We start from the raw sequence: 16721 nt of genomic DNA on the forward strand, positions 1-16721 counted from the left end.
CCTTTCAATCTGAGGAGTCCTCTCCCCACAAAGAAGTACTTTTGCTGTTTATAATACAAGTGGCAATAGAAGACCATATGGTTGTGACTTTTAGCTAAAGTAAATGACATTTAAACAAACAGAAAAACAGCATTAGGGTATTCAAAGATGTGGACTATAACCTAAATACACAGGACACATTGGGAGTTATCAGTGTTTATAAAGTGCCCATTTTCTAAGTTGTCCAATTATTTTTCAGCTTACAATTTTATATAAATACTTCTCAGTATACAGTAAAAAAGCTTTTTACCAGCATCTTATCCCATTTCAAAGTTTTCTTTTTAAGAACACTATAGACCAGAGCATGCTTAGAACATTTAATCAGTTCTTTTTGAAATGTAAAACTCTCTATTTCTTACATTTCTGCCAATAACAAGGTTATAAAGGTATAAAATGTTACAAATTGTTATAAAATGTTATAAATAAGTTACAATAAAGTATACTGTTACTAAGATACTCTATAATACAAAAGAAAAATGTAAGAAATATGTAGGGCAAAAGCAAAGTAGCCAAGATGGCATGGTCAGGCGCTCTTGCCCCAAGTTTTGTAAATAAAGATTTTGTAATAGCTGAGATCACTGATAGCTTTGCACATGCTCATCAGGAGGTACTCGGTAGTCCACAGGCTACTGTTGGTGTGTAAGCATGTTCAAGCTTCACCTGGAACGCCCTGGTGGACTGCGTTATGGTTATGTTTTGGCTGGTGCTATGGCTGCTGTGTCAGCCAGGAGAGAATAAACGTGTCTGCAGTTCCTGTGGCTCCTCCAGTCTTCTTCCAGGCTCTTGGCTCCCTCCTCGCCTACCCTGGGTTTAAAGAACAGTGCGCACAGTGATACAGAGTGAGACAAGTGGCGTAGTTGGCAGGATCAGGAGACAAAATACTACATTTCTCATCCACCTATTCTACTGTGGTAACAAAGCAGGATTTGATGAACATTTCACCTTTTGTGTATGACACTGGAATCCATGTTATCTAGAACCAAAAAGCTTTATATAACTGGATCTTTGATAGGTCAAAAATAAAAGTAAAAGAAAATTTTCTAATAAGTACAGATGTTTTCTTTAACAGTAGCAGAAGATTGCCATGTTTTAACTACAGGAAAATACTGAAATCTCCATAATCATATTTCTAGTACCATGCTCATTTCCAATACAGAGCGGCCGCTATGGCTGAAAAACTGAAATTCAATAAATAGAGTTTTAATTATTTGAAACATTTAGAAAAAAAGATTCTTCATTTTATAACAACCAACCACTGGAAAGCAGTTTACACTTAAAGGAAAGTTTACCAACTTCCGGTAATAACTTATATCCATCCTTAAGCTGCCAACCAATAAAAGGATCAAAAGGACAAAATATCTGCAGAGTAGTTAAATATGTCCAAAAGCACATCATTTCTACTGAAATGTAGAAAACTCTCCTTACCACACCACTTAATTAGTGGGTACTACATGTTGCAAAGGCAACTTTAGCCTTCATAGTAACAAAACTGCCATACCATTTCTGGGAAATTATATCTTCCCTCAAAATGAGAGTAAGGGAGTAAGTCCAAGGTACCTCAGGTTCCACCATTCCTTTAGAAGAGTTAGACAAGACCAAATTCAGAGTACGTCATTCAGAGGCAGGTGGATTTTTAGTCTGCTCTAATAAAAGGACTAAAATCTATCAAACAGAAGTCACTTAGGGAAATAAACATTTAATCAGCATAATGCTATCCTGGCACAAAGTAACAGGGGCATTCCAGTATTTTCTACAACTTTCACCTGCAATTATGCAAGATGGTCAAGTAGCTCTACCACGGAAGTAGGTGGAGTTTTCAAGTATTCTATGAAGACTAGGATGAACACAGATTGGCCAATTCAGTATTAGCATACAATGTGTTGAAGTACAGGAACATCTATATCACTGAAAAATAGAACATCATGCACTTTACTCCAGAGCAAGTCTGCAGGAGAAACCAGAAGAAGAAACTGAGTAGAACAGAAAGTAAAAGAAACGCCGTCAGACTCTAGTTATATGGACATTTGTCTAAACTTTAAGTATTTTTAAAGTATCTACCAGATGCCAAATAAAAGATTAGGAGTTGGGGAATTAACTGAGATGAAAAAAAATCCCTGCCATTAAGAATCTTATATTCTAGAGCAAAGGTCAGCAAATGTTTCTGTAAAACACCAGACAGTGAAGAGCCCAAGCTTTGCAGGCCATACAGTCTCTGTTACAACAACTCAATTCTGCTGTTTTAGTGAGAGTCCCAGACCATACAGAAATGAATGAGTGTGCCTGCGTTCCAATAAAACTTTAACTACAAGAACAAGGAGCATGAAGGGTATGGGTCTTCTAGGCTATCAAAAGGACCATGGCTTTTATTATGAGATGGGGAGCTACTGAGCTTTTTGGGCAGAAGAGTCTAACATTATTTCTATTAAAAAGCATCATTATTAAAAAGGATGATTTCAGCTACTATGTGAATAGTAGGGAGGCAAAAAGTTGGGAAAGATAAAAGCAGAGAGAGAAGATCAGAAGTTATTACAAGAAAACAAGAGTAGGATAAATTTGTCTTGCACCAGGATGTATGGTGATGGTGGCAATGTGTGGTCGAATTCTACTTTACAAGACATCAGTTCAGTTCAGCTCAGCCGCTCAGTCATGTCTGACTCTTTGCAACCCCATGCACTAAAGCACGCCAGGCTTCCCTGTCCATCACCAACTCCCGGAGCTTGCTCAAACTCATGTCCATCAAGTTCAGTGATGCCATCCAACCATCTCAACCTCTGTCATCCCCTTTTCCTCCTGTCTTCAATCTTTCCCAGCATCAGGGTCTTTTCCAGTGAGTCAGTTCTTCCCATCAGGTAGCCAAAGTATTGGAGTTTCATCTTCAGCATCAGTCCTTCCCATGAATATTCAGGACTGACTGCCTTTAGGATTGACTGGTTTGATCTCCCTGCAGACCAAGGGACTCTCAAGACTTTTTTCCAACACCACAGTTCAAAAGCACCAATTCTTTGGTCCTCAGCTTTCCTTATGGCCGGTCCAACTCTCACATCCATACATGACCACTGGAAAAACCACAGCCTTGACTAGATGGACCTTTGTTGGCAAAGTAATGGCTCTGCTTCTGAATATGCTGTCCAGGTTGGTCATAGCTTTTCTTCCAAGGAGCGAGTGTCTTTTAATTTCAAGGCTGCAGTCACCATCTGCAATGATTTTGGAGCCCATGAAAATAAAGTCTGTCACTGTTTCCATTGTTTACCCATCTATTTGCCATGAAGTGATGGGACCAGATGTCATTTTGAATGTTGAGTTTTAAGCCACCTTTTCACTCTCCTCTTTCACTTTCGTCAAGAGGCTCTTTAGTTCTTCTTTGCTTTCTGCCATAAGGGTGGTAACATCTGCATATCTGAGGTTATTGGTATTTTTCCCAGCAATCGTGATTCCAGCTTGTGCTTCGTCCAGCCTGGCATTTTGCATGAGGTACTCTGCATAAAAGTTAAGTAAGCAGGTTGACAATATACAGCCTTGACATACTCCTTTCCTAATTTCAAACCAAGATATAATCATCATGATTTGTTAATAGATTGGATGAGAGGATGAAAGAGGAAGAGAGGCAAGGATGACTCCAAGGTTTATGACTTGAGTGAGCAGAAGAATGGAGTCGCCTTTCGGTGATTGGGAATATGTGAAGGAGGATCCAGTTGTGGAAGGAAAATCAGGAGTTTAGTTTTGGACATACTAAGTTCAAGAGGAAAATATTAGACAGACTATTAGATATATGATTCTGGAGTTCAGGAAAGAATCTGTGGTTGATATAAATTTAGAACTTAAATTAGACAGTAGTTAAAACTTCAAGACAGGATTAGGTCACCTTATGTGTGCGTATATAAACAAAATGAGTTTAAAATACAAACCCTTAGTTACTCCAATATTTGGAGGAATCAACAAAGGACACTCGGAAGAAGCAGAAAAAGGAGAAAACCTAAAGACAGTGGTATTCTTCAAACTAAGTGAAAACAGGCCTGAAGAACAACTACTTTAAATACTAACAGTAGGTCAAATGGAAGGAGGACTGAAAGTTGACCACTCGATCAACAACAGAACATTCATGAGAACCGTTCCAGTGAATTCCCAGGGATCAAAGTCTAAGTGGAATGAGTTCAAAAGAGAATATAAAGTTCACAGGGGAGTCGGTAAGTATGCACAACTCTTTCCTAAAGCAGGTTATGGTGCCCAAAAGGTCTGTTTGTTTGGATGGGAGGTTTTATAGCAGGATTGTTTGCTGATACAAACTTACTGTATTTCAAAATGCCTAACTGTAACACAGTTACACTATGAATTAAAATCACAGCTTTGAACTATCACAATGTTATCCTGAGAAAGAGTATAAAGTGTTTTTCTGTGTTTCTTTATTAGCTTTATAACAAAATTTTACCATATTTCCTGAGTCTTGGCCCTATATTCCTTAGGGGAGTGGAGTCTGTGTTAAATCACCTGCTGTGCTGATCAACAGAAGAATGCTAGTTCATTTAATGCATTTCCTACCTGCTAAATGCTTCTTCCAATTAAATTATTTTTGGCAAATTAGTGGCTTCTAGCAGCTAACTGAGGAATTCCTACAGTATAGAAAGGCAAGTTATTCAAGATGTTTGAGCTGAGTAAAATTTGTTTCTTTTGAGAGTCACAAATTTAAGCTCATTTCCTAGTACCAATGCTCAGCCCATAACTCAAGGGGAAAAACTACTAGCCTCAATATCAGGAAAAAAAGCAAAACCACTGCAGCAACACCTTGATAGGGACTGCTTAGTTTCCAAATGCTTACTGTAAAAAATAAATCATCTTTACTGCTTGCCATATGGACTTTTGGAACTCTGGAATGAATAAAACAGCTTCACATCACTTAACTGTCTATGTTCTTTTTCGCCAACTTAAAAACAATGCTAATTCTTTGATACGCTAAACTCTATATTCTAGGTTCCAAATGAAAATTTTGGTGTTTTGCTTTCTGAAGCACCTACTTAAAAGAATGTTGTTGTTGGGTTTTTTTGGCCTGAAATTCAAAACATATTTAATATACATCATCCTTATTATGCAGCTCAATCAAGATCTGAATAGCATTGTCTTCATAACTTATAAACAACAAATATTTCTCTGAAAGGGTGCACAGATATGGGAAGGAAACCCCTTTCATAAAATACAGCACCAGTCTGCTTCTGAGATAGCTGGAAAAGGGAACACTCTAGAGGGGCAGATCGCAAACAGTTTGGATATCGCTCCAGAGTGCTCCAAACTTGGATGAATTTTTGTTATAAATCACCTTGATTAATGGAACACATCTGCTAAAGTAGTTCAGTAATAGCTACACAATTCTCATGGTTTAAAAAACTCAGCCTAGAAAAACTGGTGGAGGTGGGAAGCCTTCAAAAATCACTGGCTTGTCTTTAGAACTAATACTAGCCCTGATCAGAAACAGCTGCCTTTCTTTTTAAAAATGTTTAAGACAAATACATTGTAAGGGAAGTACAATTTGAGGAGATAGGAGCAAAAATAAGAATAGTAAGTGGAGGATACTTTGGGAGAAGTAGTACTGGCATAGTAAAAAAAAAAATACAAATTTTTCAATAGACCCAGGCTATCTGTGTTTGAATTCCAACTATTTCTCTTATTAACTGTTTGAAATTGAGCAATTTATTTAACCTCCCTGTTGTTCAGTTTTCCTGTCTGTTAAATGCCACTACTAACTGCCTTTACTGGGTTACTGTCGTGATGATTAAATAAACTAATCCTTGAAAGAGTTTCAACACTTACCCTGTACTTATTCTGGTACAAAGTAAATACAGGCTAAGTGTTGACCAAAATTATCACAATTGTTTGTACGTTTATAACATGCATACCAAAGTGAATGGAATACATCTGGAACAAAACAGCAGTGGCCCCTAACTTATCCTCTCATCAAACATAAAAATCCAAAGGATGTTTTCCTTGAAAAGAATATTTATACATATATAAAAAAATACATCTTATAGTCCCCTGGTTATTTTTTCTGATTAGTAAGCAGAGATTTTATCTAAATCCTTTCATCCTAACATTCCTCTTCTAATAATTTCAGAAGAAAACAACAACAGCAGTGTGCACACTGTACAAAGTACAATTGCACACAAGTACCCAGAAATTTATATGTTTTGTTATCATTTATATGTTTTATCATCTGTCTGTTGATAATTCTGGCCTCAGATGCTGGGAAAGATTGAAGGCAGGAGGAGAAGGGGATGACAGAGGATAAGACGGTTGGATGGCATCACTGACTCGATGGACACGAGTTTGAGCAAGCTTCGGGAGTTGGTGATGGACAAGGAAGCCTGGCATGCTGCAGTCCATGGCGTTGCAAAGAGTTGGATGGGACTGAGCGACTGAACTGAATTCTGGCCTGACTAGACTGCTTCATGAAATGATAACAGTCATGTGATGGTGAAATAATTATATAAATAACTAACATATTTGAAAAACAAAAGGATAAGTATCCATAATGAAGACCACAGAAAAATACTGATGCTTTACCTGATACTACATTCTCAACTTTAACATTAGGATCACCATCAGCTATTGATTCCTAGGATGTTTAGCACTGTAGTAATAAACATCAAAAGTGTAATAAACATTTGCACAGCTGAACCACAGTCTATTAAGGAAAGTAAATAAATAATAGATTGATTATTTAATAGTCTATTGATCAAACTTACTTAATAGGGCAACAGAGGCTATTACAGGTAAAAATAAATTTACAATGATGAAGACAATTCAACTCCTAATTATATGTTTACATTAAGGATGAAGATAAAGTTACTTAATAGATATAACAGTTCTATTAATAAACTGATAGTGACACAGAACATTTAAACAAAAGTGGAAAATAAATTTATAGTTAAAGTAAGAACAGCATATGCTGAGTAAACAGAAGGCCCTCCTTGCCCCGCCCCACCCCAGCTACACGTTGTCTCGGCAGTCATGTGATTGGTGAAGGGGTCTGACACATTACATGCTCTTCACTCTTCCATTCTACTGCATCTGCTCTTTTTTCCTAACTGGGTTGGTAAGTTGACTACACCAAAAGTATACAAAATATCTATTCTGAACATTTAAATAGGATTAAAAAAAAACTATATAAGACTACATTTGATTTTACCAAATTTTTCATTATCAAGCCAGTGGAAAAACTAAGCCAGAATTCCAGATTGCATTTAGTTGTCACGTCTCCTTCGTCTCCTCCAATCTATGATGATCCCTGACTTTCCTTTTTTAAAGACTTTGACATTTTTTAAGAGTATTGGTCAGTTATGTTGCAGGCTGACCCTCAGTTATGGTTTGTCTGTTGTTTTCTCATGATTAGACTGAGGCTATAACTTCTTGTTACATGAATACCACAAAAGTGATGTGCCCTTCTCAGTGCTTCAACTCAGGGGCTACATTATATTGGCATGTCATATGACTGGTGAAGCTAACCTTGAGCACTCAGTTAAGGTAGTGTCTGCCAGGTTTCTCCTCCATAAAGTTACTATTTCTCCCTTCGGAAAAATACCCTGGGAGAGATACTTTGAGACTATGCAAATCTACTATTTTCCCTCAAACCTTTGCCCAATATTTTGACACCGCTGGTGAATCCTGCCTTCAACAACTAATACTGAGATGTTTGTATGGGGCTTTAAAAGGAAATAAAATATATAAATTATAACAGTCATGTTGTTTGTGATACAAACATACACTTAGATATTCTTATCCTACTGAATACATCATTTTAACTTATATTCAAACATGAATAAGTTATTTTCATTTGTCAGTGTGTTCAGTTAACATTAATCAACTGTGATACCAATGAATAACATAATTGAAATGTTACTTACATAACTATGGCTTTTAAAGAAACCTGCTGGACTACTGGTGAGAATTTTGTCTCCTTCCAAACCAATTACTCTTTTACAAATATTTGATTTTGGATCACTCGGGCTTTTTGCAACCACAATGTCACCTCTGAGGGGAAAAAGTCAAAGAAAGTCAGTGTTATTATTAAATATAAACACATGCATGGCACTGCTACAATACTTTTATAAAGCAACTTAAAGCCACACCCTTTATCCTCTCACATACTAACCCTCCCATACATTTACCAGCTTTGAGAACCTCGAGACTAACTTTATGGGTCAGAATCCAAAAATGAGAGTGATGGAAAAACTATTAGAAGATTCTAAAATTTTTGACAATTCCATGAGAATTACCTTCTTGCACTGTACTTAGTCTGTTACTTCTGTGTCTAAATTTTTAGAACCCAAAACTATAAAAAAGCAATTCATGTAAATATCACCAGACTAACCAAGCAAATTTTACTGCCCTGCCTGTAACACTGACTGACTCTACAGCATATATAAAGGTAGAGACATCATCTATGTTTCTCTAGAGCTTAAAGAACTGAGAAATCGCAGCATGTAAATTATATAAACCTAGACAGTTCACAGTACAGTCAAAAGGACTTATATTTAAAGAAAAATTTTCAGAAGACTTAGCCAGAAAAAATACTAAAAGCTGTCCAAACATAAGATACAAAAAATAAACTGGCATATCATACATATAAAACCAATATGGACAGGGTTACATATGGAAGAGATGATTCATGGAATAAGTAACAATTTGCATGTATTAGAAGATTAAGTAAGATATTTAAAATTGGAAAGGAAGGAGACAAAAATATAGGACTAATGTCCCAACCAAAAAGAATACAACACTCTTTCTGCATGAAATGAGCATGAAATGAATTCTGTTGCTCACACTTGAAAGGATTTAATATATTTACTTATTGTCTGTACCAAGTTCTTAAAATAATTTGATGCTGCTTATGATAAAAGATACATATATCAAAATCAAAAGTCATAAAAATAAATGATGATGGTTAAATTAGAAACCTAGTTATTTCTATATGTAAGTATTATAATGAGTCTGAAGCTTTTTGGTAGTCAAGTTAAAAAGGAAATTATGTTTATCATCTGCCAATCATTAACTAATAAAATAAGGTTTAGTTTGAAAAGTATGACAAAATTTTTCTTAACAACTAATCAAAAAGGAAAAGATATGTATGTAAGGAAAGTAAAGATAGCATCTTTATCAGAAATTTTACAGAAATTACAACAGTATTCAGAATAGTCATTTCTTCAGGCTATTCTTAATAAGAGCTGAATGCTATTAAAACACTAAACTCTATAATTTGGAGTGCAATATAAGGCTTACACTTGTTTGAAAACGGGATAAAGCATCTCTTTTCAACCAACTGGAACTATGGCAGCAGGACTGTTCAGATGAAGACATTTGCAAATATTGTAACATATGTAACATACTAGAAAGTTGATTATGGCTAGATTTGGGGAAAGAAATGTTCTCTGTGGGAGTCTTATTCAGCTTAAGTTTGTTAACAAAAAAATCAATATGACCCTCAAAACAAACTGCATTTGAATGGCAACATAAAAATTCATAATTTAGTCAGTTTTTTTATAGAAAGCATTATTACTGTAGACTGAACTTCCAGTGGTCTAACCAGATATTATAGGCACAGAACTTAGATCAAAAAAGATTACCTAGAACTCTCAACTCTTTCAAATAGCATTTTAAAATAAACTTAAAAAGAACTAAGATTCAAATTTTCCTATATCATTTATAATCATCCGTATTATTCTAATAGATTATAAGCTTTTGAGATGAAGGATCAACCTCTTACTCAACCTAACATTCTCTATAGGGTAGAGCACATCTTATAAATGAGGTGCTCATTGACTGTTCAAAGAGTACGGTAGTAATAAGGGATGACTGTCTCAAGCATGAGAGTTCTGTCCACTGGACTGAAAAATCCATGTGTTTTAGATACCAGATATGCAGACTTTTATCTTCCCTAAATGGATGGCTATTCTGTCTTTAGAAACAAGCAGCTAGCAAGAGTATCTCTTGTCAGGTGTCAGAGATTCCCCTGAAATCTCAGAGTTCTGTGCTGCAGATTAATGAAAAAAATATTCAGTATAGTAATATTTTTAAAGTAGAGTTACCAACTGACTACCTTGGTTGTAAAAGTTACTTTGTTATGTCTCACATAAATGCCAAATTTTGAGCTGTCTTTCCAGCTAATGGGTTCCCTGAATGAACAGAATACAAAATGAAACTTTGAAAAAAATCTTATTTACTAAATATAGTTATTTATATTATCCATCTGACTCCAAAGAGTATCCCCTCCAAAACAGACAATATTGAAGTATTCATTCAGAAACTATTTAGCCAATGAATCCAGCTTCTTGTTAAGGATGCTTAAAGACTGAATTATGTGATTAGCATGGAAAACAGACACTTGTCTTCACGTTGTAGTCAACCTAGGTCTCCAGTTAATCCAAAGACTGTAATAAGTTATTTTGATATAAGGTAAAAAGAAAAGGAAGCTAGAATATAACCTGTTATATAAACTTTATTTTATTACCCCCATATCTATCAATTAGGCACCCTGAAGTTGTTCGGGATAAAAGATCTGAAGAATTACCTAAGGCCCAAGCTAGACCATAATGCTTGAGGAAGAGAGAGTTTCTATCTACAGAATCTAAGATGGTGGAAGATCAGTAAATGCAAAGAACAGTTTTACACTGTTCTTGGTGATTTTCCAGTAATGTGGAATACACTATAGAAAAGGTCAATACTTATGCCATAAGATAAATAACAGCTCAAGTGAGTAAAATTTATATTTTCTCAAGATGAAATGTAATACAGATTGATTTTTTAAGAGTTATGAAAAACTAATGGACTCCAAAATTTAAGGACTCAAAGAGGTTCCCTTTAGAAATTATATTAAATAACATCAATTCAGAAGGAATAACACTCTAGGAGTTAAGTAGACTAAATAATATCTTAAGGATTGGAAACACCATTTAGAACAGGATTTTAAAAGATTTACTGGCAAATAATATTTGCCAAGGAATTTTGTAACTTAACATAATTAATCAGAAAACTCATAATAGATAGGATTCCTGGCTCCCAGCTATATACAGTGCTATATAGTCTAAAAGTCATCAACTGCTCATCACAGACTACAGAGATTAAGACAGTCGCCAATAGAAATGCAGGATTATATTGAAAATTAAAAAATCAAATCACTAAGATTTGAATATGTAACTGGCTCCTAAGTCTCTAGTTCCTCAAACGATCTAAGAGAATGCATGTTTAGAGAGACTATTAAAATTTCTCACAGTGAGAGAAAAAATTTGAGTAAAAATTTCATCCAGTTGGTCATTAATTTGGTTATTTACAGAAGAGTTTTTAAAGCTAATGTTAAGAAACTGCAGAAAAGACACAATATATATGTGTGTTTTCACCATGAATTTAATATATTTGTGACAGAAATTTACCTTTGGATACCATAAAAATGTCGACTAAGATTTTCTGCAAAGACAATATCTGAATTTTGAATTGTAGGCTCCATTGATGGTCCAGAACACTGAAAGAGAGGTAATTTTTAAATTTAACTTGAAAACCTTTTAAAATATAAATATCTGATCAGGCTTAAAAGAAAATCAAGCAAATGTTCTTTAAACTTGGAGAATGATTTATAATAAGCTGGTAGCACCAAGAGAAGTTCAACTCTACAGAGAAGCCAGCAAATCTGGAAACACAGGCAAAATATATTTTAAATGGTCTATTAATATTATATTATAAAAGATGAATAACATTACCTCTGGTTCCAAATTTTGGCCATCTTGTAAAATTTAAGTGCTTTGAGGGCAGTGACTTTGTCTCAAGTTCCCAATTGCTAATCAAGACCAAGAACAGTGCTTAGCATACACTTGATACTCAACACACACTTATTGAATGAACAATTAATGATTTTTTTCTTCTTGCTATGGCCAAATATCATCCAGAAGCCCATGACAGTAATTTAGCAAGTGGTATCATACTATTTTCAACTAACTGGTGTCTTTCATTCTCTTCAAGAGAATAGTTTATTCTTTCTAGGGGGCTGCAACTTACATTTTCTACTGAAAAATACTGGCATAATGAGCTGCACTTTAAAAACTTTCATATTAGTGTGTCTTAAAACAATAATCTTCATATATACCTCAAAACAGGTATGAGGTACATATGCACAGGGAGTTGGTGATGGACAGGGAAGCCTGGCGTGCTGCAGTCCCTGTGTTACCAAGACTGAGTGACTGAACTGAACTTATACCTCAAAACTGTAGTATATTATCATTATAATCTAAAAAATATAAATACAACAGTCTTTACTCAATTCAGTTGTATGTAAATAAAACTTTTTACTCAAAACCTCCTACTCAGGCAGAAAAAAAGACCACAATGAAAGTTTTTTGCTATCTCTGTAGTCTACTGGAAGCACCAGTATAGATTAATAAAAAAAAAATCAAAGGGGAATTTCAGTTAGATATATTTATTTGCCTAAATATAGTTATTAGAATTATTCCAACTTGAGATTATATGACTATAAATCTCTTTAGGGTAAACCTGTAAACATAGCAACACCAATAGCAAAACTCACTGACCGAACAATCAACCAATTTATTATTTCATGTATATGACAAAAGGTGAGTACTCTCATGGCTGATAGATTTATGATGCAATATTAAGAAAATACACTGGGAAAAGGACAGCCTTAACATTTTAATTTTGACACAAGGCAGAATAAATCATTTGTTTTAGTAACATTGACACTCTTCACAGTAATTAAAAAGTAGGATTTTTGAAAATCAGAGCAGTATGTGCTGAAATTTCAAGTCTACTTGGAATTGTGGGACCTGTAGAAAGTTACTTGAGCTTTCTGAGCCTCAGCTTCCTCATGTACATAGTATTAGTAGATTTCTAATAAGTAGTTCAGGGGCTTCCCTGGCGGCTCAGTGGTAAACAATTCGCTTGCAACACAGGAGATGCAGACTCAGTCCCTGGGTCAGGAAGATCCTCTGAACAAGGAAATGGCAACCCACTCTGGTATTTCTGCCTGGGAAATCCCATGGATGGAGGAGCCTGGTGGGCTACAATCCATGGGGTCGCAAGAGTTGGACACAGCTTAGCCACTAAACAACAATAATATGTATCTCACAGAGTGTAAGAGATTAAATGAGTCAATAAATATAAAATATCAAACACATCCTAGAATACAGTAAGTAATATTCAATAATGGTAAAAACTAATATTTCATTAGATTAATAGGGGCTTTTGTGTCCCTGAAAGAAACAATACAGGACCACATTTAAAGTTACAGTTCTTCTGTTTTACATCAGTGCCAATGCAAACAAACACTCTTCCTTCAATTAAAAAAAATAACATATTTTATATGATTATTTTCTTGAATGTGAGCACTTACCACGAGAACACCACCAACGTATTCAAAAGCACAATGAGCTATGCAGCCATACTGAATAGTATAGCCAACAAGTCGAAAGGTTTTTCCCAGAACACCACGAAGCATAGTTCTATGTAGACTCTGCTACCATTGGCCTGATGGTAAATTTCAAAAAGTTTCATGATCAATACTATTTTAAAACACTTAAGAGATAACTCTACTGTAAAATATTTTACAATTACCCAAAGTATAGTAAATGCCTAATATGATTTGTGCAGAAAATCAAAAGTTTACTTTCATTTTTGCTATAAAGATTTTTTTAAAAGGCAAATCATAGCCACTTAATATTCTGATCTACTAAATAGATTATATTCAAATATTACTGGGTTTAAATATAAATTAGATAACTAGTAGACTCTGAACTTGTCTCTCCCCTTTCATGCCCCGGTTATTTCTTGATATTAAGGCAGATACTTAAAAAAAGATATTAACTCTTTCAAGTATTAATAACAGTTCTTCATACTGCTTCCAGTGATAGAACATCAGTTCTTGTCATAACATAATAGGGTAATAAACAGGAAAAAAAACAGAATAAACGTATGAAAAGGCGAGTTTTCAATTACTTCTTTAACTTGTGTGATCTTCATTGAATTAATTCATCTCTATGGGCCTTAATAAAATGGAAGTAACAGTATCTCACAGAATGGTTCGAGAATAAAATTCAATTAACATGTCCTAGTGGCTTTGTAAATTGTAGTTACATTCAGTTGTCAGTTATTAATTGCTACTATAACAATGAACTCATGATTATGAAACACCATTAAAAACCATGTATTTTTAAAAAGCCATATATACTTGACATACTGATATTCATCTAAAATATTCCTAGTATTTGTCCCTTCTTTTGTATTTACCTGCTACAACTACGTTTCAAGCATTTCTGAACTAATGGCCTAATGCTTAGGCCTAGACTTCTAGGCACTATTATCAGATTAAATTTACTAAAACACATCAACACTAATTACATGTAACATTTGCTCAATGTGTAGTATATAAGTCAGGCTTTACAAATTAATCTCTGTGAGACAGATATTATTAGTATTATCATTTTATAGATAAGGAACCTATGAGTAGTCAGCTTACATGCTAAACATCAACAAAACTAGAAACTCAAGAACTTAACCATTATGTTACACTTACTCCCATATTTCTCCCTTGCTCTCATAACCTCTATAGTTTTCTATCACATATTACTCATTTTCATGATTCTTTTTCAAATAGCTTCCATCCTGTCTTCAGATTCCAACCTGATCTTCCTTGATGCTCCTACAGAAACTGACTACTCAACCATACTCCTGTTTACTTAAACTGCCCACCAAATGCTTACTTATGCCAATATCCCCACCTGGAATATACCCATCATGATACCCATCATGTGTCTAGTTTGTAACTCTTCTCCAAATGCTCTCAATAGGCAAGTTGTTGCTTCTCATTTGGGTTCCTAATGTTCATTTTCAATGATTAAGAATACTGTCTCTAAAGTTGGTCTGTCAAAGCAGATACCCTGGCTCCACCATATTTTAGCTGTGTGACGTTCAGGTTATTTGACCTATGTAAATCTCAAGTGCCCTTATCTGTAAAATGGCCTTACTATCACTATCTCAGAGAGTTGAGTCAGGATTACTTGTAATCAGGTATGTAGTTGTGTAGTGAAATAGATCGGAGAAGGCAATGGCACCCCACTCCAGTACTCTTGCCTGGAAAATACATGGACGGAGGAGCCTGGTGGGCTGCAGTCCATGGGGTCGCTAAGGGTCGGACACGACTGAGCGACTTCACTTTCACGCATTGGAGAAGGAAATGGCAACCCACTCCAGTGTTCTTGGCTGGAGAATCCCAGGGACGGCGGAGCCTGGTGGGCTGCCGTCTATGGGGTTACACAGAGTCGGACACGACTGAAGTGACTTAGCAGCAGTGAAATAGATCAATAAATGCTGGTTAATTAATAAATGCTGTGTCATTTGCTTGGCAATTAGCATGTACCATATTGGCTTATATAATTAAGCTGCATTTCCAAATGTCTAAGTTTCTGCCTATCTTATGTTTAAATAAAATATATTTGTTTTTTCCTTTTGGATGCACCGTGCAATTTGCGGGATCTTAGTTCCCTGACCAGGGAGTGAGCTCAAGCCCTAGGCAGGGAAAGCACAGTCCTAGCCACTGGACCTCCAGGGAAGTCACAATAATAGAATTATAGAACCCACAGGATAGGACTATTATTTATCAGTGTTTTATTACTTATTAGTGTTTAGTCACCTATTAAACATAGATTATGTCGTCTCCCCAACAAGTCTTCAATGGGCCACACCAACAAATGTTACCTATGCTTTGTATCACTTACCTACCTTCAGCATACACTGATTATAATACTTACCGCACTATATTATTTATATCTTTCTCTTATTATATATTTTATTACATACTGTATTTGCTTATATGTCGGTGGGCAGTGACTATGCACTATTCATCTTTGAATCCTTGGGGCCTGACTGAATTAATGAATATATATTGAACCCAAATCTCCTATATTTTCCACATCTTTAGTATGATAAAATGGTTATAAGGTTCAAAATGATGATCAGAAGAACACTGAGATTTTTGGTCAACGAGGAGACAGAGTAATGTCATACTCACTGAAAGAAAAAACTATCAGTAACATATTGAAAAGTGTTCTCGTTAAATTTTTTAAGTAACATGAAATATTCCATCTTAGGAATCTGACTTACAGTAATAACTGACTTTTAAAAACTAAGGATTTTTAGAATATAATAAGTTAATAAACAGTGATACTTAAGAACACTTCGTAACTAAAGCAAGGCGAAGGATGGAAAGGAGGGAGACTTCTGTCTGCTCAGGGACGCTGCGGGGAGGCGGGAGCGGGCCCGCCCAGGCGGTCTTTCCAGTGTCGGGGAAAAGGAGAGCGAGAAAGTGGGGAGCGGAGTGAAAAGGGGGTCGGGTGGGAAGGCGGCTCCATGCCGGCCCCTGCCCCGTCGGCCCCTCCAGGCCTCCATCTCCGCCAGGCACCCCGCCCACCACGCGCTCCATCACCAGGGTGGCCCACCCCACCCCACCCTGTCCCGCGCCCCGTGGCGTCCTCTCTGGCGTCTCTCTTCCACCCAACCTCCCCGCCACATCACTCGAGAGTGGGTCTGAGGGCTTTGGGAGGCCGAGGTTCCTCCCCCTGCCCCCAACGCGCCTTCGCTTCTGGCGCCGGCCACTACTGCCCAGGGTTCGCGACCGCACAGCGCGGAGCTTCTGGGGCGTC

The 16721-nt window shown here is 36.1% G+C and overlaps 1 protein-coding gene across 5 annotated transcripts in view; it reads right to left on the reverse strand.

The window, feature by feature from the left end:
* The window catches only part of IMMP1L (inner mitochondrial membrane peptidase subunit 1), a 73487-nt gene that overhangs the window by 13909 nt on the left and 42857 nt on the right, over positions 1 to 16721 (reverse strand). For 4 of the 5 annotated variants that reach the window (XM_055549212.1, XM_055549213.1, XM_055549210.1 and 1 more), the window contains 3 exons: positions 13418 to 13551; positions 11451 to 11539; positions 7929 to 8055 (listed from right to left, as the gene is read on the reverse strand). In XM_055549212.1, the coding sequence (XP_055405187.1) occupies positions 7929 to 8055; positions 11451 to 11539; positions 13418 to 13522 (321 nt within the window). In that variant the 5' untranslated portion in view covers positions 13523 to 13551. Of the gene's footprint in view, positions 1 to 342; positions 844 to 7928; positions 8056 to 11450; positions 11540 to 13417; positions 13552 to 16721 lie in introns of those variants that run through there. The other variant, XM_055549214.1, reaches the window with a different exon arrangement.

This window comes from Bubalus kerabau, chromosome 15, assembly GCF_029407905.1.
Source record: "Bubalus kerabau isolate K-KA32 ecotype Philippines breed swamp buffalo chromosome 15, PCC_UOA_SB_1v2, whole genome shotgun sequence".
NCBI classification, from domain to species: Eukaryota; Metazoa; Chordata; class Mammalia; order Artiodactyla; family Bovidae; genus Bubalus; species Bubalus kerabau.